Raw genomic sequence first — 25,487 nt, 5'->3', positions numbered from 1 at the left:
TCGAAAGGATCAAATGAAACCATACAATACACATGTTGCTCTTAGCATAACACCAGACTCACCCAGAATTCCTCCGTGTGGCTTCTGACTTTCCCGCCATGACAACCAGGCCAATGCCTGCTTCTGGTGTGGTAGCAAAGGGACCTGACAAAGGAAGAACCAAAAGCTGAGTATAAATTCCGCAGGAGGGGCTGGATCCTAACTCCAATGACTCCATGCTCTCCTCTCCTCTTTTCTGTAAGCGATCCTACCAATAATCCGGCTGTCATGGGCTGCCCACAGCACTTTAGAGGTCCCTGACCCCACCTCTCACCTCGGGTGGCCGAATGTCCTGGACTGCCCAGGACAGACTTGCCCCTACTGGCCAGCATGTCTATCAAGAGCATCCCCAACCCCCTCAAGTAAGAGTCTCCCTCTGTCTGCTTTAATCAGCCAGGCAGTTTCTACTGCTTGCAATCAAGACCTCTGACTGGCCACCTTCCTTTCACTGATGAAGCCATTCCAATGGTTCTTCCTCATTCTCTCTCTTAAAATATGACTCTCCTGGGGCGCCTGGGTGGCTCAGTGGATTAAAGCCTCTGCCTTTGGCTCAGGTCATGATCCCAGGGTCTTGGGATCAAGCCCCGCATCGGGCTCTCTGCTCAGCAAGGAGCATGCCTCCCCCCCGGCCCCGCCTGCCTCTCTGCCTACTTATGATCTCTGACAAATAAATAAATAGAATCTTTAAAAAAAAAAAAAAAAAGTGATTCTCCTCGCTGCAGGCAAGGTCCCCCTCACACCATGAGTTGTAAATTTCAATAGCCTTTTGGCGGACACCCCCTTCCAGTCTTTTCTTAACTCCAGTTCATCTTGCACTCTGTGATAAAAATCACCTTCAGGAAACTACCTGGCTTGAGATTCTAGATGATTTCGTCCCATCTCTGGAGCAAGTCTCTCTGAGCTGCTTCCCTGTGCCACACCACACTGCCAGGGAGACCCCCACTCGAGGACGTCACCCGCTCCCCACCTTCACTTGCTGGTCCTGCTCCCGGCACCTTCTCTCTACCCAGAGTGTTTGGTTTCTACCCTCTCTGCTTCCTTTGGGCTTGCACCTCTGTGAAGGCACAGGGCAGACAGGCAACAAAGAATGCTTGACCTACGGGGACTTCTCTCTTATTCGGTATACTGTCTGTGGTCCAGTACAGTGCACACTTTACCTATGTTCCTGTGTCCTTTTCTGTTTCACGGATGTTGTAGAGGCACGTCCCCCCCAACCAGTTAAGAGCAGCAAATCCTTTGCATCTTTGCAGCACCCCTGAAGCTCAATAAATGGGTCTTCTATTGCTACTGACCTACAGAACCTTACGGCTTTAAGAGAAAAAAAAAGTGGGTGTTGTTTTTTCTCAATGCTAAACAGAAGGAGAAAACACTCCAACGGAAGCCACGAAAGCATTATGTGTAGGAAAGATCCATCAGGAGGGCGCTCCACCAGGCAGCCCCAGGGTCTCCCTGTCCATGGTGCAGGGACACTCTTGGAGGACATGCTGCGCCTCGAGTCTCCCCCAGCTCACCTTCAGCCCAGCTGGGTCCTCCGCCATGGCTGTCTCTCCTGGCCGCGACTCAAGTGACGCATGCAGCTCATCGATGGCTTTACTGATGATTCTCCATGTAGCATGAGGGCCATCCTGTGCAGGGCCTGCAGACAGACAGGTGGTATGGAAAGGTGTCACAAGTGCTGCAATCTCGCAACTCACGATTCACCAGGTAACCGATCTGCACAAACTACAAATTCTCACTCCAAGATTTTCCTTTCTCACAGGCTCCACGAACCCCATTTTCCGTTTGTTTAACCACACGCTTCCAAAAATCAAGGGCAAAATAACAGAAAATAGATGAAAAAGAGAGCTTGGGAGTATTTTTGGTGGGCTTTTTCTCCCCCTCCAGTTTTGAAGAGGTGGCAGAGGAAAAGGTAACGCCACCATTATTTTAGGAAGAAAAGCTCCTTGGGGCTGGATGCAAAGAAGGGAAGCCAGCAACAGGGAAGGCTGGGCTAGTGGATGTCTGTGGACTTTTAGGTAGACAGAGGGACACCCCCTGATGTGCACGTCACACACTGACTGTGCCGTGCCAGGATTTTGAGAGAGAACGAGCATGCACATGTGAGCATGCAAAGTAGGGGTCGGCCCACCCCCAGAGAGACAGAGACAAGCAGACTCCCTGCAGAGCACGGAGCCCAATGCAGGGTTCAATCTCACGAAACCTGACTCTCAAGTCGGACACTCAACCGACTAAGCCCCCCAAGCGCCCCGAAACAAGAGCATTTTCTGTTTTTTAGGCCGCCCTCAGTTGTATCCAGCTCCTAGTCTATTTCTTACCCCCGTTAACTATCGCTATTCCACTTTCTCCCTTTCCTTCCCTTTTCTGTTTCCTTGCTTCCTTCCTTTTCCCCTTCTAGATCGCTCGGGCCCCTCAGCTGGGAGAAAACTAGCCTTAGCTTTTCCAGTCACTGCCAGCCAACCGGACCAGCGAGCTCGGGTACTGTCTCCTCATCAGCAAACCAACCCATCCTAAGACATACGACCTAGTTACTTCTGAGCCACAGTTTTCTGGAAAGTTCAGGACAGAAACTCATTTAAATAGGGCATCACGGGCGCCTGGGTGGCTCAGTGGGTTAAAGCCTCTGCCTTCGGCTCAGGTCATGGTTCCAGGGTCCTGGGATTGAGGCCCGCATCGGGCTCTCTGCTCGGCAGGGAGCCTGCTTCCTCCTCTCTCTGCCTGCCTCTCTGCCCACTTGTGATCTCTCTGTCAAATAAATAAATAAAAGCCTTTAATAAATAAATAAATAAATAAATAGGGCATCACTGCTCTTGGTGGGTCTTTGGTCATCAGGTTGACTTCTGCTGCTTCTCCGCTCGGCCTTAATACACAGGGTGCAAATGTGCCCGCTGGTGTGCCTCCCTCACTGTGGAGTAAGTCTGAGTTTTCATTCACAAACATTTACGAGAGGATTCCCACATGCCAGCCCCCGGGTTAACTGATTACGGCTCGTGATCAAGGTCAGTGAACACAGCAGGCACAGAAATCTCAACACTGTGCAAGCTCAGCTAAGCATCACGATCTGCATCACGCGGGCAACTTACACCTCCAGAACGGCTTCCCCCTTCACACAGGCACAGAGACCTCTCCCAGGCAGCATTAAACATGCAGGAGTAGCCATTCACACTGGGCCCAGGCCCTTGCATCTTACCTCCATAGCCACGACTGGATCCCCCAGTAGCTGCTGGGCAGGCAGCCTTCCCTCCTTGAGAACCCGGAGGCTCGAGACCCTGACCCTGCAGGGGCTGGGGAGGCACCCAAGGAAGGGACTCAGTGGTAGATCTGGTGAAGTTTCTCTGTTGTGGCACTGGAGTGTTACTCTTCTCATTGGTGTCTGCTCAAAAAAACCAAGGAAAGAACAGGCTATAATTCAGGAAAGCAAAGGAACTGTATGTGGGAGCGGAGGTCAAGAAGGGGTGGGATCACTACCACTCCTATAAGCTTGGGAAGACCTCAAGGGCACAGCATTGAAAAGTTCTTAAACGATGGAAAAGAGCCTGAGTCCACAGGAAATGAAGGAAGCTTTTATAAATCACAGGGGTCATTTTGAAAAGCTCAGAAGTAGATAATCAAATGGACAGGTAAATGGAGCAACAGATTCTTTACTGAAAGGGCTTGTCGAATGTCTCTTAAAGTTCCTGCAGACCTCGAGTTCTGGGGCGTAACCCATTTTACCTGGCTCTGGGGAGAGGGCAAGAGCACCAAGGGCTTCCTCTAACTCCTGAATTTGCTTGAGCAACTTCTGACCCTTGTCTGGAAGAGCCTGGATGTTCACTGACTTCAGTGTGCTCTGAAAAACAGATCCTGTAAGATGATCTCTTGTCTCAAGTTGTTAGAAAGGTAGTTTCAGAATAGAGTAATCTAAAATGTGAAAACTCTGCAATTAGGGTCCTTGAGTATATGCGTGAAAACCTAGGTTTTGTTTTGTTTTTTTAAATCCACAAATATAAACCCAGGAAAAGACAGAACCTAACTATCCACCTACAAAGCCTTTCTCACACTGACACAGTTCACTTCCCTATAGCCCCCACCAACCATTGCTCAGACCTTAAACACAAAGCACACGGTGGGTCAGGAGTAATTACCTTCTTTTGCTTCAGTTGTGTTGTGAGGTACACACGTTGGGCTGCTGGGTCTGAAGACTCTGCCTTCCTGGAAACACCTGAGACAGATGTTTTTGTTTGCACACTCTGACCAGGGAACAGAAGGCTCTCCTCCTTCTGTGAGTCCGGAGTCGAGTCAAAGAACAAGGGAGGCTTAGAGGAAGTGAAAACGGCATTATTCTCCTCACCATCACCACAGCTGGAGGCCGCCTCTGGCCTCTGTCCTGGGGAGCAGACCGTGGCCAGTGGTGCACACCGTGCAGCTGGTCCTCCCGGAGCAGGCCCATCCCCAGGCTCCGACTGTCGGGTGGTCTGAGAGCATGAACCATCCCTTGCCTTTGTTTCTCTCACCTCCTGGCTCTTGGGGTGCTCTTTGCTGACCTGTTTCCCTTTCTGGGGCTTGCTTACTGGGTTCTGACTGTGAATAATCCCAGGCAAAGGACTGGTTCCCTTTTCCCTCAGAGGCTCTGACGTTTTTTGGACATGATGACTCTCAACGTGTGACTTCTCCGGGAGAGACCCACATGGTTTTCTCGGCTCCTCACCACGGCAGTGCTTGGATTTAACCTCAGAAAGGTTTCTTGTGTGCGTCCCTTCCCTCTCCTTGGCTTCATGCTGAAACTCCGTCTTCTCCCCTCGCTGCTGCTCTTGAGGTACAGGCTGCTTTTTCGTTCCCTCCACCAGGCCAGATGAGAGATCTTTCTTCATCCAACAGTTGGATTCAGGCTTCCGTTCTTTCTTTTGGTCCATAAGCCCATCTCCCTTTTCCTTTGGCTTATCAGTCACCTTTTCCTCACCTTCGCCTTTGCTGAACTGCTTCCAGAGAGATGGTGCTTGATTCTTGTCCAGCACCTTGAAAGGGTTTCTCTGCTGGGTGGAAAGACAATGAAGAGGCTCCGAGGCATGCTGAGACTTGTTGGTTACAGAATGTTCTCTGGAACAAGGCTCCTAAAAGACAAAAAAAAAAAAACCTTAATATAAAACATTAATGCGAGCATCGTATCTAGAATGCCTTCTTTTTTTTTTTTTTTTCCAGAGGAAATGGAAACAGTAGTCTGATATTTCTGAACATTCCTGGGACCATTTTTAGCTCTCAGAAGGACTATGTGCCTAACTCATGAAGTGTTAGTTCCTGAACAGTACTTTTGAAGCCTGGCTCCTTCTCTGTCCATGACCATTGCTTTCCTGGGTCTCAAGGACAAGCACTGACCCAATCAAGTGCTTTTGCAGTTGCAATAGCCACAATGTATACCTTTCACAAAAAATTATTCTCTCGAGATGAACTGATCCTCAAACGTATACAATGTCCTATGCTTGGAGTTTGGCTTTAGGGCAATTTCACTATAGGAAGCCAGAGTGACAAGTCTGAGCTACATTTTGACCAAGAAAGTCTTGCCACTTCCCTGGGTTGAGCCTCTCATGCTCTGGGCGTCTGTAAGTCTCTCACGGTCTAGGAGCTTACGAATAACACCCTATTTATACCAACATCAAGGAGATACCAGTCTATAACAAGATGCTGAAATCAATCAAGTAAATGCAAATTTTTTCCTAAATAGAACAGTGACTCCATTTAAGACCTTGATTATTTAAGTGAAACAGGAGGCAAATGATTAAATCACCACTATAAACAAGAAGTCCTTTGAATTAGAAGACCCAATAGGGTCTACGTTGCTTAAAGAAAAGAACTATCTTTCAGAGACAGTATGATGAAGACCAACCAGTTTATACTGGACTTCAAGGTCTTTTCCGGTGACACCACAGATTAACCAGTCTTGGGAGAGCAGGCTGGAAGACAGGAGTAACTCCTACCTGCCACGGGATACTTCCACACCATTGCTTCCCCGCCGCCTTACTTCTAACGCACTGGAAGAACAATCTAGTGAAATATAAAACACAAACAATCAAGGCTGTGGAAATCCATCACAATGAGACAAACTGCTTTTCCATCCAAAAAACATCTTGCAACTGTTTGGTGCCGGTTCTGAAAGGTCACTTGAAACCAATTACTCCTATATTTACATTTAGAAATTCTCTACTGCACGGGGTATGTAGAAGGACTAAGAAATGGAAGACAAGAAGCGTCATGGAAACCAAGATGTACACAGGTTTATCCTTTTTACTCTGCAAAGAATGACTAAAACAGAAACATGATCAGCAGTGGCTGCTAAAATCAGAAAAAGAGAGAGAACCAGACATTAGGTATTCCTGATGGGAAACCACGATACGACCTATACAGTAAAACAAAACAAAACTAAGCCAAACCAAAACAAACAAAAATTAACCCAGATCAGGTCAAACCCCCAGATTCAATTACGAATTTACGGAAAATACAAACGACAGGAACACACAGAGCTTGGCCACAGGGATGTGACCTGTAAGATCTTGACCGTGAGAAATGATTTATGACAAACAACTGCCTTCCTTCAAAACATAAATTACAAGGGAGGGGAAAAAATGGAGAGAGAACTCCGGAGACCTCACAGACACATCAATCAATTGCAACTGTGAACCTTATTTATTGATTTAAACATGTAAACAGAAAATCATTAAAAATAAACTATGACATCTATGAAGCTCCTGGAAATCTGCACTCCAACTGGTTAAAAAGAGAGAGAATCCCTGTCTTAGAGCCATACAGTGAAACATCTACAGAATAAATGATGTTATCTGGGATCTGTTTGAAAATATGGCAGGAGATGGCGGGGAAGAGTGCGTAGAGTATACACAGAACAAGACTGGCATGAGTTGGTAACTGTTGGAGCTCATATGTTGTAATAGTCTATCTTGTCTACTTGTATATATTTGCAATTTCCCATTTAAAAAAAAAAAAAAAAGACTGTACTCAGACATACACTCCAATACAAGACTGTCCCTGTACCAGCAAACACAGCCTACAAACCCCCCCCACAAAAATGGCTATGCTGTTCCATTCACAAATGAAACCACGCATGAGCTCTCTGGCATGCTGGATTTTGCATGTGATTCTCCCTCCATCCAAAGAATGTCTTCTTCATCCCTATTTGCCCACCACATCCCCCATCACCAGTTGTCAAAGTCCTACATGTCCCTCAGCGTCCAGTTCAAGCCATATCTCCTTTGCAAGGTTTTCCCATATTGCTTTCCCTGTTCATCCACTGTATTGTTTCTGTACTTCTGTTGTATTGAGTTGTATTATACTCGTATCTGCCTGTCTGCCCGACATTTTCAGCAACCAGAAGGCTATAACCATATGTGATCTCTTTATTCCCAACTATGCCTTGCCTTTTGTACATAACTGTTAAGTATCGTGGAATTAAATAGAGTGAGCTGATTTTTTCCTTACCCAAAATGAGTCTTCAAACACATTTAATAATCAGTCAAAGAAAAGCAGCTTTTAAATATCATTTTACTTAATTGTTTAACTAGGCAACAAACTCAACCAGAAAGTATAAAGCCATGAAAAGGATCATCTCACAGTAACCTATATGCCCCGTTCCCATCCTTTCCAAGTACCCATTCCTATTAGCTTTCTGTTTACCTTTCCAGAGATTTCAATATATTCAGATCAATATAAATATATGAATCATAATTTCCTTTTCCACACAAATGGATAGCATTAGTATACATTATACTAAATACACTGCATTTTTTTAACAATGTAGTCAAGATTTTTCTAGAACACATAAAGAGTTCACATATATATATGTGCATATATTTTATGTGTATATGTGTATATATATACATATATATAATATGTATGCACATATATATTTTTTCCTACAGCTGCACAGTTTCCCCCTATTTAGAGCTCCATTATTTATTTATTAAGAACCCTCTTGATAGTTTGGTTGTTTCCAACATTATGCTACTAAAAACAATGTCACAATGAATCTTAATGTATCTGTAGGGTAACTGCTTATTTCTCATATTGTATACAAGCCCTTTTCCGTTTTTCTTGATCAATTACCTTCTGGATTTTATTTATTGCTGTTATCTGACTCATTAAACTCCATTTTTACCTACATTAATCCTTTCTTTCTTCTTTCTTTCAGTTTAATCTCTTGCTCTTTTTCTAATCTCTTAAATTAGTCCCATGATATACAACATGAATCATGATAGTCCGAGTCCCAATTCAAAATCCTCAGATGTCATTACCTCACCTGGACATAAAAGCAAAGATAAGCCTCAAATGAACAAGTGTTCCAGTCAAACTGAAAAGAAAATAGGTCCAGCCCCCCCAGTATAAACTCACGATTTTCCCGTTCAAGCTCACAATTCTTGGAAAGAAATTTGCTGGTCTCTTTAGTTTTTCTCACCACAACAGGATATTATATTGAACATGTGTAATAAAATTTCCGAGATGCTTCAAATGCATAACAATTTAAAGTACGGGCAACTATCGGGCAGTACCACTCCTTATCAAAGTGAATCAGGAATAAATTTCTGCTGTTATTTTAAGTGTATCAAGTACTTGAAATCTTCACTGACAAGAACATTTCATAAATCGTATCTATTTGAAAGCCCAAGTGACTGTAGACTTTGAAAAGGGCAGGACTTAAGAGACCAAGAAGGGACGAAACAACACATCTCTGATTTAACAACTAAGCATCTACTATGTTCTAGGCATGGTGCATAAAAATGCCTGTACTTGTATTTTTATTAAAGCCAATCTGGGTGGGCTTCTCTGTTTTTAGGATAAAAAGTTTGTTATCTTTATTAAATTGCAAATCAACAAAGAAAGCAACGGAAATATATTCTCAGAGAAAGCAAATATTGATTCTGCCACGAAGAAGAATGTGATTTCTGCAGTATATTCATTATCTCCCAGGATGTAAGCAATAAACAGTAATAATGAACACAGCTAGAGGAAACCAGACCTCTTTGGTGCTGCACGAGAAGGCATATCCTCCCTTCCTCCTACAGGTTGATCGTCCAACCCAGATTTACACTGTCAGGCACGTTCACTTTAGTCAGGCCAGAATTCCCTTGGGCCCCAGAGTCTTCTTCCATTGGTCAGAATCCCAGCCTCACTACACTTAGCTCTGAATCCTCAGATAATTCATTTGATTAGCCTCTATGCCAGTTTCCTTTTCTCTAAAATGGCAAAAAAAAAAAAAAAAGTACCTACCTCCTATGATCACTGTGAAGACCACATGCATTAATACATGTAAAGATAAGGTTCAGACCAACGCCTGACCCATATTAAGGACTTGCTAAGCAATACTAATCATTAGGTCATGCTCTCTGACCCTCTTGCTTATTCCTATATCCACACTTCCGCTTATAGCCCCCAAGTACTTCCTTATCTTTATACTGTATCCAAATTATAAAGGTCATTCAAGGCCAAGGTCAGGTGTCAACTCCTATACTTTCTCAGTAACTTGCACCAGCATTAACTCCCTCCTGCAGGTCTTACTAGATCAGAGAAGCGCCTGCATTTCAACACATCCAATGGGCTATACATGTAGATCGCCTTCGTGTGTCTGACTCTTACCCAGTGGTGTCAGAGCCCCTTAAGAACACAGGTTCCCTTGTTTATATGCACCAGCACTAGGAAAACCTGAAGCTGGATTTCTACCTCGTCGTTCTCTTACGTTAAAATTCAAGATGAAACAAAAACGTAAAAGTAAAAAATGCAACTGTAAATGTTCTGAGGGAAAAAGAGAGATGAATAAGGTTTTCTTAATCCTAACGGGAAGCAGGCTTTTCTAAGTAGGACCTAAAGCCCTGCGGCTGAGGGGTGAAGGATTTGGCAATTCTGGCCACATTAAAGTTTTAAACTTCCACCTGCGGGAGCCACTCAGGAGCATGGCTCTCCTCTACCCTACGGCCATGAAAATAAAGTTTTAAACTTCCATATGGTGAAAATACCATTAGCGAGATTATAACACAAAAGGCAAAGTGGGAAAAGTGTGACACTTAGAGCTAACAGCCTTCACATACGAGGATTCCTTCCATTACACAGCACAGTGTATGATACGCTACCATATAAATACACTACAAGATGTACTAGCTTTATTGAGGGGGGCTCTTCATGGGGGTGGGACTTCAGGTGCTTCTGCACGGGCCTGGCTTAGACCCAAATTTCTATCAGCTGCCCAGAAAATCATCACTGGGCTACATCGTCTGCACCCCAATCTTACCCAATAACCAAGCACACAAGGAATGTGCTAGACAAAGACTCAAATATTATTAAAAATAAAAGATTTTTTCAATTTAAATTTTAAATTTATTTGAGAGAGAATAGAGTGAGAGTGTGCACGAGTGGGGTGGGGGACAGAGGAAGAAGTAGATTCCCCACTAAACAGCGGGCCCATCCACAGGGCTCAATGCCAGGCTCGATCCCAGAACTCTGAGATCACGACCTGAGCCACTTAACCGACAGCCACCCAGGCATCCCTAAAAATAAAATATTTTGAACATTCCACAACATTCAGTTATTTAAAGAACTAAAACTTGTTTTACCTAGTTACAGATAAAGAATACTTCCTTCTATTTTGATTCTAGATCGAGAAGTTGAAAGACAAAGGAGAGGAGGAGGAAATGGGAGAGGAGCAAACAAAAACTCAGGAAGCTCAATGACAATGTCCACACTTGATTTGTAAGTCAAAGTGTGTTTATCATATCATTCAAGTCAGGACAAGAGTTCCTTCCTCTGGTTCTACTGAAGTGACTGTTTCTTGTCCCTAAACAGAGGGCCAAGGCTGAAGGGTCAGTCAAATGCTGGTGAGTGCCACCATCTGGTGTTTAAGATAGAGAACTGCACACAAATGCAGCTACATGCCAAGGAATGAAAAATGGGCATCTTGGCCTCATCTGGGCTTATCCCTCCTTCCCATTACTTGGCTGCGCCTGTCACCTAGTTGGGTTAAGCTTCAAACGTGCTGGAATTAAGTCAAAGACATGAAGTACTTTAAGTTCAGCTTTCAGAAGAAAACATTGTATTCCCTGAGGTTATTCTCCAGAGTACAGGGGTCCTGGCTAAAAGCCCTTACTGTCTGCTAGGGAAGTCATCTACTGACGTACTAGACGTATCTAATTCTGTTAAAATTTCCAGTCTGGACTATGTATCAGGGTACTTGACTGTTTCTTGTTTTTTATTTATTGTGTGTTGTTGAACTGTATTTTATTTATCCTAAAACAACCTTTTAAAACCTCCAGTAAGTACCTCCTAGTAATAATGTTCCAGACTTGGGCTAAAAGAAAAACATTGACATACTTTACTTTTCTATTTTATTTTTTTTGGGGGGGGGGGGCAAGAGAGGGAGAGAATCTTAAGCAGGCTCCACGCCTAGCGAGAAGCCTGACACAGCAGTCCGTCTCACAACTCTGAGATCATGACTTGGGCCAAAATCAAGAGTCAGACGCTTAATCAACTAAGGTGCCCCTTTACTTTTCTACCTTAACATAATGATCACCTCTCAGCCTCATCTTCCTAGTATGAAGACTAACTCCATCTGGAGCCTACACCTTTCTTTGGAGCTGCACTTACTTCTCTAGCTGGTCTCATATATATGTAAGACGTGACTAGTTCAAAGCTGTCTGTGTTGTCCACACATCCAAATCCTCCACTGATACTACCTTTCTTTCCTTGTCTTGCTTAATGGTAAACTCATCACCCATAAATCCCAACTTGAGCAGCATTTACTGAGCACTCACAGTGAGCCAAATACCAGACTGCAGGCATCATACCCCCGACCTCACCGAATCCTCAAACCCAGGGAAGTCGGGACCACCAGGATCACTGCTCCTGAGGGGAAAATGAAGGACAAAGGTACAAGCTTAAATACCCTACCAAAGCTTTTCGCAATCTAAGCACACCCAACTCCACTGCCAATGCCTCAATCCAAGCACATCTTTTACTTAGAGACTAAAGGGGATGGATGCATCTAGAACCAGAAAGACCAAAGTCTGAATCTCAGCAATGCCACTTCACAACCTGGGACCTGTTTCCTTTCCTAACCTCTCTAAATGTTAGTTGCCGCATTTTCCTATCACAGAAGAGTCTATGGTGGTAAGTGATACTGACTATGCCATTTACTAGACATTTAATAGCATCCCTATACCGTAAGTCTCCTTGCCTCCACCATCTTCCTTTCTGACCAACCTTCTTCAACCATCTGTCTTTTATTAATGCAATTGGAGCAAACATTCTTCAGTGGCTTCCTACAACCTCGAACAGTCTTCCCATATGGTAGACAGGCCCCCCCAGCAGCACGTAAATGGTTTTAGGTGTCAGGACATCCTGACTTCATGCTCCAGAGGCTTACCAGCCCCACTGTACTAACAACAACAACAACAAAGCAGTCAAAAGGTGAAAATTTCAGAGCACCTGGGTGGCTCAGTTGGTTGAGCATCGGACTCTTGGTTTCGGCTCAGGTCATGATCTCAGGGTCATGAAATTGTCCCCGTGTAGGGCTCTGTGCTCAGCGGATAGTCTGGTTGAGATTTTCTTCCTCCACCCCTTCCCCCACTTCCTCTCTCTCTCTCAGATAAATAAATCTTTAAAAAAAAGTAAACAATTTAAAAATACCATTTATGGGGGCGCCTGGGTGGCTCAGTGGGTTAAGCTGCTGCCTTCGGCTCAGGTCATGATCTCAGGGTTCTGGGATCGAGTCCCACATCGGGCTCTCTGCTCGGCAGGAAGCCTGCTTCCCTTCCTCTGTCTCTGCCTGCCTCTCTGCCTACTTGTGATCTCTGTCAAATAAATAAATAAAATCTTTTAATAAATAAATAAATAAATAAATAAATAAAATAAAAATACCATTTATAATAGCATCAAAAACCATAACACTCTCTGAGGATTAAATTTAACAAAAGGAGTAGAGTACTCTACAATGAAAACTATTCAACAATGCTGGAGGGAAAGAAAGCCATAAATACACCATGCTCGTAGACTGGAAAATCAACATTAATGTCAGTTCTTCCCAAAAGGATCTATACAGATTCGGTATAATACCAACCTAAGGAAATGTAGAAGTTGATGCTACATTTTATATGGAAATGACTCAGAAGAGCCAATCTTGGAAAAGAATGCTGGAAGACTCACACTATCTTACCTGCTTGTGTCAGGATAGGCAAAAGGACCAACAGAACAGGTTAACAAGTTCAAAAAACAGATCTGTAACATGGTGGTCACTGATTTTTTACAAAGTGCCAAGTACTTCTATGGGGAAAGGGAAGTCTTCCATAACGGTGCCAAGACACCAAATACTATACTTACTCAGTAACATACGGAAAAATAAATGAACTATTCCTATCTCATAAAATATCCAAAATTATTTGGAGTAGATCACAAATGAAAAAGAAAAGCCATTAAAAAAAATAAACAAACTGTAAAATCTCTATATCATTGCAAATAGAAGGAGAGATAAAAAGGTTCCAGGACGGGCACCTGGGTGGCTCCGTGGGTTAAAGCCTCTGCCTTCGGCTCAGGCCATGATTCCGGAGTCCTGGGATCAAGCCCTGCATCAGGCTCTCTGCTCAGCAGGGAGCATGCTTCCCCCCCCTCTCTGCCTACTTGTGATCTCTCTCTCTCTCTCTCTCTCTCTCTCTCAAATAAATAAATAAATAAATAAAATCTTAAAAAAAAAAAAAAGTCTAAAATTTTTAAAAAAGCTTCCAGGACAAACAAAAACTAAAAGAATTTGTAAACACCAAACCAGCTCTACAGGAAATATCAAAAGGGGTCCTCTAAGCAAAGAGAGAACCTAAAAATAGTAGACCAGAAAGGAACAGAGACAATATACAGTAACAGTCACCTTACAGGCAAGACAATGGCACTAAATTCATATCTCGCAATAGTTACCCTGAATGTTAAAGGGCTAAATGCCCCAATCAAAAGACACAGGGTATCAGAATGGATAAAAAAAACAAAACCCATCTATATGTTGCCTACAAGAAACTCATTTTAGACCCAAAGACACCTCCAGATTTAAAGTGAGGGGGTTGAAAAACAATTTACCATGCTAATGGACATCAAAAGAAAGCTGGGGTGGCAATCCTTATATCAGATAAATTAGATTTTAAGCCAAAGACTATAATAAGAGATGAGGAAGGACATTATATTATACTCAAAGCGTCTGTCCAACAAAAAGATCTAACCATTTTAAATATCTATTCCCCTAACATGGGAGCAGCCAACTACATAAACCAATTAATAACAAAATCAAAGAAACATATTGACAATAATACAATGATAGTAGGGGACTTTAACACCCCCTCACTGAAATGGACAGATCATCCAAACAAAAGAAAGGCCTTAAATGACACACTGGACCAGATGGACACCACAGATATATTCAGAATATTCCATCCCAAAGCAACAGAATACACATTCTTCTCTAGGGCACATGGAACATTCTCCAGAATAGCTCACATCCTGGGTCACAAATCAGGTCTCAATCGGTACCAAAAGATTGGGATCATTTCCTGCATATTTTCAGACAACAATGTTCTGAAGCTAGAACTCAATCATAAGAGGAAATTTGGAAAGAACCCAAATACATGGAAGCTAAAGAGCATCCTACTAAAGAACGAATGGGTCAACCAGGAAATTAAAGAAGAACTGAAAAAATTCAGGGAAACAAATGATAACGAAAACACAACTGTTCAAAATCTGTGGGACACAGCAAAGGCAGTCCTGAGAGGAAAATAGTGTTTAGTAGTGTTTATAGTAGCAATGTCCGCAATAGCCAAACTATGGAAAGAACCTAGATGTCCATCAACAAATGAATGGATAAAGAAGATGTGATACACACACACACACACACACACACACACACACACACACACACACAGGAATACTATACAGCCATCAAAAGAAATGAAATCTTTCCATTTATGACGACGTGGATGGAACTAGAGGGTATTATGCTGAGTGAAATAAGTCAATCAGAGAAAGACAATTATCATACAATCTCCCTGATATGAGGAAGTTGAAAGGAAAAGTGGGGGCGTCTGGGGAGTAGTGAAGGAAAAAATGAAACAAGATGGGATCGGGAGAGAGACAAACCATAACAAACTCTTAATCTCACAAAACAAACTGAGGGTTGCTGGGGGGGGGGTAAGGAGAGGGCGGTTGGGTTATGGACATTGGGGAAGGTATGTGCTATGGTGAGTGCTGTGAAGTGTATAAACCTGGAGATTAACAGACCTGTACCCCTGGGGCTGATAATACATTATATGTTAATTAAAAAAAAACAAACAAACTATAAAACCTCTAGAAGAAACCCTTAGAGAAATTTGCGATCTTTGGGCAGGGAAAGATTTCTCAGAGAGAACACATAAAGCACAAAGGACAAAAAAATGATAAATTGGACTTTATAAAAATGAGAAACTTCTACTTTTCAAAAGGGAGTTAAGAAAATGAAAACCAAAGACTTGGAGAAAATATTTATTATACATGTATTTGCCAAAGAACTCATATAGGGAATATATAAAGAACTCTTCTAATTCCATAATAAAAAGACAACACAATTTTTTAAATAAGCAAAAAATCCCCCAAAGTTACCCTTTATGACTCCATTGATGTAACATTTCTGAAAGAACAAACTTTAGAAATGGAGAGCAGATTTCTGGTTGCCAGAGACGAGGTGGAGGGAGTGAGAGGCAGGGTAGAGGAATTTAGTGATGAAGGAACTGTCCCATATCTTGACTGTGGTGGTGCATACAAAAAACTACACATGCTAACTGTATAGAACTAAATCTACACACACACACACACACATTACTACAAGGAAAACTATCTTCACAAGTAAGATCAGTGGACTGAATAACATCCTAATTATAATATTATATACTATTTATATATACTTTGCAAAATGTTACCATGAGGTAAAAAGTCTACAGGGGCTCTTTTTGTACTATTTCTTATAAATGAATGAGAATCTACAATTACCTCAATAAAATTTTCAATGAAAAAAAATGGCCAAAAGATTTAAACTGATACTTCACCAAAGAAGATATACAGAGGGCAAATAAGCCCAAGAAACTGTGATAATCACAAAATGGAACTCAACTCAGCAATAATGAAGAATTATTGATACACACAACCATGTGGATGAATTTCACAGATACTGTTACATAAAAGAAGCCAGACATAGAAGAATAATAGTGGTTGCCTATGGTGGAAGGGGAGGATTAACTAGAAGGGAGTCCAATGGCACTTAATGGGGTAATGGAAATATTTCTCTATTTTGACTGAGGCTTGGTTATATCAACTACTCAAACTCAACTGTTGAACACTTAAAATCTATGCATCCTACCAGATCTACAACCCAATTAAGAAAAACAGCAGTAATGGCATTTAAGTGCCATATGAAGATGGTACTTAAATGCCAATATGGGGGGGGGGGATTGATCTGGAATATATACATTCTGAACTGCACAGAGTATCATATAGCGAACATCATACCTGGCCTCTGCCTCCTGGCCAGCCTTATCTTCAAATCTCTATTCAAACACACGCTAAATTATTACCAAACCAAATGCTTGCAATTCCCGGTTACTACCTAAATCTGTGCCCTAATGCAGGGTATTGATCTGTTAAATATGACCCTTCTCTTGCCCCTATTGAATTACTACTAACCTTTCAATACTCATGATAAATATCACCTGCCATCTATATAATTTCCCTGCCTTACCTCGGAGTTTTCATAAAATAGAAGGGAAACTAACATTTATTGAGTACTTAACATACTTTAGACATTTTTTTTTTTTAAAGATTTTATTTATTTATTTGACAGAGAGAGATCACAAGTGGGCAGAGAGGCAGGCAGAGAGAGAGGAGGAAGCAGGCTCCCTGCTGAGCAGAGAGCCCGATACGGGGCTCGATCCCAGGACCCTGAGATCATGACCTGAGCCGAAGGCAGTGGCTTAACCCACTGAGCCACCCAGGCGCCCCCATACTTTAGACATTTTTAGACATTACTTCATTCTATGACTAAATGGAAAAGTTGACAAGTCACAGCAAGTTAATGACTATTGGGGGGCTGACAGTATTGGCTACTGAAGAGCTGGAGAGGGAGGAAGGAAAACCAATTGATCTGAAATTAACCAGATTCTCAGATCAACCACTTGCTCAGCAGTGAGGAATGACAAGCTCAGTAGGCATTCAATACACACAGAAATCCTTTGTTAAAAATCGTTTTTACAGAATAGTCAGTTCTAGAAAACATACCTGGCTGTAACTCTTCCGGGGAAAGAAAGAAGCAAATACACAAAGATTTTCCCTTTGGACACTTACCTATATTCTTCCTTGCCTGGCAGCAGACGCAAACCCTGAAGCCCTACCACACAGTCCTCATGCAATAAACAATGAGAAACAGGAATACTAAAGGGGAGGGGGGAAAAAAAAAGGAAATTTTGTTTTAGGAGATAATAGAAATTAGCATTCTAAAATTCAATCCAATCTATGGGTTTTATTTATTTATTTTTGAGTGTGTGTGTGTGTGTGTGTGTGTGTGCCCTCGCATGCATGCACAAGGGGGAAGGGCAGTGGGGGAGAGAGAGAGAATCTCAAGCAGGCTCTACACCCAGTGTGGAGATCGACCCAGGACTCGTTCACATGATCCTGAGAGCATGACCCGAGCCAAAATCAATAGACCAATGTTAAACTGACTGAACCACCCAGGCACCCTTAAACATAAGAATGCATGTATGACCTCCACTAGGTTTGTAAATCCCATACATTTGTACATCTATGCACATCCCTCTGGGGAAAGGCTCCACAGCTTTCATTTTTCTTCGCTCTCCCCTAAAGACAGGATGACGATAAATACACCTTTCTCCTGATGACTCAATAGCTCAAAACTACACTGTGTTTGTGACCTCTATGTTGTGAGACACTCACAGCTGAAGTACCTAAGACTGGCTGTGAATTTTCCCAAGTTCTTCCATCATCCCTTGTCCTATAACAATCTGTTTAGGGGCAGGCTCTCCTAACCTGCTTCATGCCTGTCCTGAGTTTTCTAACCCTCCTTTTCCAGTTTATGATGAGCGAATGTATATAGAACATTTGAGGTGACACAGTTTTGAGTGAAGACCTAAAGTGCTCTCATATGATGTGGGGCGCTTGTTTCTTTCTTTGCTTTGCATATATTGTGGTTATCAGACATATTCCAAATTGGCCAAGTTTATTAAGTAACTGTCAAGTCAGATATTATATTGTACTAGTTTGAGAGCAGTGCATTTGCATAAATGATATTCTATATAAACATTTCTTTTTTTTAATGATTTTATTTTCTTTTTTTTTTTTTTTTTAAAAAGATTTTATTTATTTATTTGACAGACAGAGTTCACAAGTAGGCAGAGAGGCAGGCAGAGAGCGAGAGAGGGAAGCAGGCTCCCTGCTGAGCAGAGAGCCCGATGCGGGACTCGATCCCAGGACCCTGAGATCATGACCTGAGCCGAAGGCAGCGGCTTAACCCACTGAGCCACCCAGGCACCCAATGATTTTATTTTCAAGTTACCTCTCCACGACATGGGGCTTGAACTCTCAACTCTGAGATCACATGCTCCATCAACTGAGCCAGCCAGGCGCCCCAAAGGTATGTTTCTTTTAACATAAAGCTGAGTCTTATGCTATCATTAATGCTTAGTTCCTTCAAGTCTGAACATGCTTCCATGTTTCATGAAACTTGAATGAGGTACAGAACCTAAGAAACTTGGTATAGAAATTAGGAATAAATAGTAAATCCTGACTTAATGATATGTTGTTGATAGCTTAACTGGCTTATCCCTTCTATCTTAAGATCTGACACTGCTTTTTCCAAAACCATTTCGTATTTAACTAAATTGGGTTCTGATAATTTCTTTCCAATAAAAGGACAACTAACTAGAAGACTAAGAAAGTATTTTCTCTGAAAATTTATCTGCCAAATCTGAAGACAGATTCAAATTCCTTCACTTAGTTTCAAAGCACAACAAAGACACAAATCATCTAATCATGTAAGGGAAACATAAGTTAACACATACATGCTAAAAAATAATTTATTTTCTAGTATTGATATCCACTTTATGCCTTACAGCAGATGGAGAGAATTCATGTTTCTCTACTAAATTCAGTAGAGAGCAAGAAAAATGTTTAATGTGATTAGGTTTAAAAATTCACATAGGCTGTGGACCTTATTAACACTTTATGACAACAGTATTACTTTTCTCACTTTAAGGAGATGCTTAATATTTCTGGGCCTCAGCTTCCAATTTTGTAAAACCAGAATGTTGATCAGGTATCTGATTTTCTTTCAGCATTAATCCCGAAAGTAACCTGTTTCTTTGGATTATCAATCTTACACCTTAAATGCAGAGAATCCTTTTTTTTTTTTTTTTTTTGAGAGAGAGAGAGAGAGAGAGAGAGAGAAACAGAGAATCTTAAGCAGGCTCCACACCCGATGCATGGCTCCAAGCGGGACTTTATCTCAGGACCCTAAAATTATGACCCCAGCGGAAATCAAGAGTCAGATGCTTAACCAGCTGAGCTACTCAGGCGCCCCCAGAGAATCCTCTTTAAAAAAGTAGTTGACAGGGGCGCCTGGGTGGCTCAGTGGGTTAAGCCTCTCTGCCTTGGGCTCAGGTCATGATCTCAGGGTCCTGGGATGGAGCCCTGCATTGGGCTCTCTGCTCAGCAGGGAGCCTGCTTGCCCCTCTCTCTCTGCCTACTTGTGACCTTTCTCTCTGTGTCAAATAAAATAAATAAAATCTTTAAAAAAAAAAAAAAAGGAGTTGACAATCTGACCACCAGCGAGTTTTAACCTCAAACATTTAAAAACAAATTCGGCCTGAAACTAGTGCAAAACAAGAACCACTTATTTTCTACTACGTCTGCATGTCTTCACTTAGCAGGGAGAAGCAATGTCCTAGCAGAAGGCCTGGCAAACAAGAAGAAACCCAGGGCGGGAAAGAACCAAAAAGGTTCCAGATGTAGTCGACCCTCCATTTTACAGGGGGGCGAAATAGAGGCCCAGAGAGGGTGCCCAGGGCCAAAGAGCAAGCAGGAACGGAGCGCCTCCTGAAGACGCCACGCTGTCCCGGGACCACCAACTACTTAAAGGCCCTGGCTGCAGAGACCAGGGTCCCACCTCTCCTAGTGCCAGTGGCGCAGGGCGGAGGGGAGCTGGCGGTGGCGGGCAGTCGAGACTTACTCGGTGGCCAGCACGAAGCTGCAGGTATTAGCCGGGCACACGTAGAAGCTCTTTCCTTTATTCGGGCCATCGCGGACGCCGGTCTTGAGGAAGCAGATGCTCCCTGAAAAGAGGAGGTTGACAACGATTACGCCAAGCTACACCGACACATCCCGGAAGCCTTAAAAGACCCGGGCCCCTTACCATGCTCCGAGCACCTAACCACTTCCATGAGCGCTCAGATCCCCAAATCCACGGAGCCCGCCCCCAACGCCTGCTTCCGCCTTTTACCCCGCCCTCCTCGCTCAGGAGCCAATCAGCATCCACCTTCTGCAGGCTCAGCCCCCATAATTCACCGCGCGGGACCGTCACCAACCACTTTCGCGGGCGCCCTGAGTTTAAATAGTGGGGCGTGGCTTGGGCGGCGGGATGGTATTTCGGAGGGGGGGGCGTTCCCGGCGAGGGGCTTTCCGGGGGAGGGGCTTCGCTTGGCAGGTGAGGGGAGTGCACCCGGCGAGGCCGAGGCCGGGGAAGACCCGGGTTTATAATTGAGACCCGGAGGCGGCCCTAGAGGGAGCGCGCGTTACACCTGCAGAGGGGCCTTCTGCAAGGAAGGCTCCCTTCTCCCGGTGGCAGACGGTGCCCGGAGCTTCGCGGTGGTCTCCGAGCCCTGGCCTGGGGCTCCGTCCCTTGGGAGGCAAGGCCGGAAGAAGCTGCTGCCGTGAGTGGAGCCTGTGAATTTGCAGGGCTGGGGTGCGGTGGTGTGCGGGCTCCTGGGCGCGTCCCTTCAAGCTGCACGGTGAACCGAGAAGTCTGGGGGAGAGCAGCCGTGAAGACTTCTGCAGGGAACCCCCCGCCCCAGCAGTCCTTTAAGTTTGCCTTGGGCTTTAGACTTCACAAAGTGCTCACGCATCCCCGTCTCTCTTGACTTGACAGACTGGTGAGATGGGCAACATGATAAGGAAGGCCTCGAGAGGTTCACAGAAATTTGAGTGACTCAACCGAGGTCACAGAATTAGTGAGTGGGCGATTCGCCGAGGGGTGCCCAGGGGACTTCGCAGCTGCTTCCTGTGTGTACTGAATGTTCTCTGGACCCTCCTGGTGCAGGAACCCTGAGTTTTACAAGTCAAAGTGGAAACAGCAGGGAAGAAATAGATAACCTTTAATAAAAAGTACTCTATTTTTTGTATTGTTAAACTTGTCTTATTAGTATGCTTTTGTGTTAAAAATCGAGTCTGAAGGTAAATAAAAGAAAGGGAACTGTATTTGAAATGGTAATGAGAGCTATTAGTTAGTAAAAAGGGAGAAATAGAAATCAGAGACTTATTGCAACAGAGATGGATTCATATTACAGCTATTGAGGACCATATGCCCAGACATCTGGTGTGGCACATGCAACTGTTCTTAAGGGACAGTAGGACAGAAAATCTGTAATGTCTAGGAAATCTGGGTTATATGATAAATATAAGTGGTGGGGAGACAGGAGGCAGAGGCTCCTGGAAGGGAGACAAACCTGAGGTGTCATTATTAAACAAGTACTTATCAAACAGCTTTTCCTGTGCCCAATGTGAGCGAGGTGCTTGGGAAACAGAATTCGTTTATTCACCCACAAAGTCTGAAACAGTTATTCTAACCACAAGGAACTCAGTATATGAAGGAGGCTGAGTGAACGCATAGTGAACACTTAAATAACAAAGTAAAATAGTATTTAAATGTCAGGATGAGTGGAGTTGTAAACTCTGTAAGGCTAGATAAAGGAACCAAAGTGGAGGTAGTTTTTGGTTTGGAACCAAAGTGGAGGTAGTTTATACATAACTACCTCTCTGAAACACCTATAAACTTAGAGATAAGGCAGGAAGAAAAAACAAATAAGTAAAGGCATTTTCTTTTCTTTAAACCCAGATTATAATTCTCGTGTTGAGAGATTTTTGTGTACATATCTTCTCGATGCTGTATTGGGAGAAGTAGAGTGTCAGTACTGGAGCTGCAGGATGAGGAGCGTGGTAATTTCATTATTTCTGGAGTAAATAAGCCTTCTGGAACAAAGAAGACAAAATCAGAGCCTCTTAAATATCCCGTTTTCTTCTGCAGGATGTAAAGCAGTGTTTCACATCCAAGCCCATGGAAGTGTGCACAGCCAAATTACAGACAGGGGGAATATTTCTTCCATAAATTTGGGATATGCCAGATCAAAATGTTCAGGCTTCAGGCAGTTTATCCCACCTAACCATATCTGTAAGAGTGAGAAAACAAATAAGGTGATCTTTGGGTGAAATGCGGCCATAATGTTGGCATAAACTGTAATGAATTATGTAACATATGCTTTTCAAAATATACATTAGTGTACGTGTATTAACTTTTATTCTTAACATATAGGTTTAATTTATATTCTAATTAGCCTGCAGACCCCTGGAGAGAACGCGTTTCATCGACCTCTCTTTGGAGTAAAGTTGAGAGTTTCACTTTGTTTCCCTTTAAAGCTTGATTTATTCAAAGGAATGCTTCTGCTAGGTTCTAGAGCCAGATGGTTTAAATCCACAAGGTAATGATCCAGTAAATTCTTTCCCTGTGGGGCTGGTCAGATGCAAAGTATACGATGGAATTGTTCTAAAACTGAATTGCGGTAATTGCTGCGTAACTGTAATACAGTTACCAAAACTTGGACAACTGTATATGTTAGGGAATTCTATGGTATCTAAATGATCCCTCAATAAAGCTGTTAAAAACAAACAAAGAACTTAATGTATGAGTCATGCCAGAACATCTGCCTGGAAAATAAAAGCTAAGATCATCTCGGTATTTTGACATCCTAAGGAAATAGAATGCGTGAAGGAGTAAAATAGTAGACATTCGTTAGTTTCGGATAGTGTAGCTCCTTATGCAGCCTAGTCCTCTGACCTATGGAATAAAATATCAAATGATGCAAACACTCATTGGAAATCTTGGGAAAATGAAAGAGTTCTGTTTCCCTCTGGTCAGCATTGTGCTGGCTGGCATATAGTAAACAGGGCAGGCACCTGTAAGGTACTAGAAATGAGAGGATCAGCTCCAAGTCACCACCTTGATGTCCTTGTCACTCTCTGTATTGTTTAAAAATAATCAGTGAGGAACGCCTGGGTGGCTCAGTCAGTCAAGCCTCTGCCTTCAGCTCAGGTCATGATCCCAGGGTCCTAGGATCGAGCCCTGCATGGGGCTCCCTGCTCAGTGGGGAGCCTGCTTCTCCTTTTCCCACTTCCCACTTTGTGTTCCCTCTTGCTAAATCTCTGTCAAATAAATAAAATCTTTTTAAAAAAATAATCAGCGATCCCAAGTTATTTGTAAAATTCCAGCTTCTGTGCAGCCTTTGGCTTTACTAGGTATTTTAGTAATTAAATTGTTAAAATGTGTTTTTCCAATCAGCTGGTAATTCTAAGAAATATATTTTGTTTTCTGAACTTCTGTCTTTCAGGGGTTTGGCTTAATTTTGGGGATGGGGTGGGTTAGGGAGAAGTACGTACTTCGGAATGTCAGATAAAGGATATTTGCCCAGGAGGCACACAATTACTGGTGGGAACCACACAGCACACTATTTTCTGACATGTATTCTGAGATGTGTTTTCACATGCATTTTCACACTTGGTTCTCACACTGACCTTGGCAGTGAGTATTTTTTTATCCCCATTTTAAAGAGTAGAACAGTCATTAGGATCTTACCTCAACACCATGCTCTTAACCACTAACTTACAGAGAGCCTCTGCTTGAACTTTGGGACCAGGTGGGGCCCATACATTAATCTTGTTTGGGCTCAAAGTCACAAAGCTGACTGACACCAGGCAGATCAGGGGCTGGAAGCTATTTTTTTGAGATTCCCAATCCAGTTCTGGCCCCTACAGTTTGTGTTTGTTTGTTTGTTTGAAGCATAAATTATTCAGTGATCCATTCAGATATTTAACCTACACACAGCCAAGCATTGAGATATTTGTGGTATACAGACAGGGCTCAACAAATCCAAGGTTGTTAAAAAGGGGGGCACGGGGTTGGGGGGGGCAAGCCAAGTGGCGCCATTTTATAGATGACCACGAGGTGGCAGCATAGGAACATTAAAAACTAAACACAAAGCTCTCTTGTGCTGTTTCATTCTTTTTGTCTAAGGGTATGTAATGGTAACTCAATTTCCTTCCATATTGTGCCTTTCAAAGATATTGATGAGGGAGCAGGAGGCTGGCTGAAGACAAAGCAAAAGCTGGCACCTTGCACCGCCTCTCTCTATCCGCTCCCCCTCCGTAATATGTGTAGCATTCCTCAGGCACCCCCGACTGCCATAAACGATAAACAAATAGCTAACTTGGGAGATCACAATCCTGCAAGACAGGAGTCTCCCTCGCTTTACAAAGGTCCTAGAGATCTACAAACAAAGAAGTTACCTTATCAATAGCACAAATTTCCAGAGGCAAATAACTCCGTTCCTCAAGCCCTAATGTCTCCCTCCCCACCATAAATGAAACTGAAGGAAGCTGAGATAGAAGGGAATGTACATATAGTTAAATCTCTTCTGAACCTAAATCTCATTAACAAAGACGATTGATAGCAGGATTGTGACATCCCACCAAAAATCTCCCAACTATCTTGATGTTAATGGCTGGTCTAAAGACAACATTGATTAAGCCGCAAGGGCAAGGCCTCCGGTAGGCCTCCGGATATCCTGGCACGCTGTAGCCCTCTTTAGCATATGAAAGCTCCGTTGAAACCTCCCTTCCCCTTCCCCAACCGCCAGGTACATAACCTGCCATCCCTCACAACCCGGGGCAGCAGCTCTTCTGCCCATGGGTCCTGTCCCCGTGCTTTAATAAACCACCATTTTGTACCAAAGATGTCTCAAGAATTCTTTCTTGGTCATCGGCTCCGGACCTCAGCCCACCGAACCTCACCTAGGTTCTTAGAACTTCATCAATATGACCGTTTTAAATTCATCCTTTGACATAGGCACTTTTGCGATGATCTTATGTTAAGGATAAATCTGGTTATCATCTGAAAAGCCAAGAGACTTTACAAATTCTTTTGTTGCGCCCTATTTCTTCTTAGGCTCCAAATTTCACTCATCTTAAAATAGTGTCTCCAAAATGTTCAAAGCACCCTCTCCTTCATCTACTTTGTGTGTGTTTGGTAAGTGTACAATTCAATACTTTTTGAGTAAACTTAGGAAGTTGTGTAGTCATCATCATAACCCAGT

General features: G+C 43.1%; 1 protein-coding gene across 1 annotated transcript in view; it reads right to left on the bottom strand.

The window, feature by feature from the left end:
• Nucleotides 1-20,545, bottom strand: part of LOC111143079 (transcription termination factor 2) — a 42,754-nt gene extending 22,209 nt beyond the window's left edge. The window contains exons 1-9 of the mRNA XM_022496539.1: nt 20,483-20,545; nt 20,300-20,402; nt 17,404-17,490; nt 5,988-6,054; nt 4,161-5,126; nt 3,751-3,865; nt 3,227-3,409; nt 1,551-1,675; nt 63-144 (exon numbers count right to left, since the gene is read on the bottom strand). Of these exons, the coding sequence (XP_022352247.1) occupies nt 63-144; nt 1,551-1,675; nt 3,227-3,409; nt 3,751-3,865; nt 4,161-5,126; nt 5,988-6,054; nt 17,404-17,490; nt 20,300-20,402; nt 20,483-20,510 (1,756 nt within the window). The 5' untranslated portion in view covers nt 20,511-20,545. The remainder of the gene's footprint in view (nt 1-62; nt 145-1,550; nt 1,676-3,226; nt 3,410-3,750; nt 3,866-4,160; nt 5,127-5,987; nt 6,055-17,403; nt 17,491-20,299; nt 20,403-20,482) is intronic.
• Between the last annotated feature and the right edge of the window lie 4,942 nt (nt 20,546-25,487).

This window comes from Enhydra lutris, unplaced genomic scaffold (assembly GCF_002288905.1).
Source record: "Enhydra lutris kenyoni isolate GAN:26980312 unplaced genomic scaffold, ASM228890v2 scaffoldscaffold9, whole genome shotgun sequence".
NCBI lineage: Eukaryota > Metazoa > Chordata > Mammalia > Carnivora > Mustelidae > Enhydra > Enhydra lutris.
Note: the sequence above shows the minus strand (reverse complement) of the source record. Positions and strands in the feature narration are given on the sequence as shown.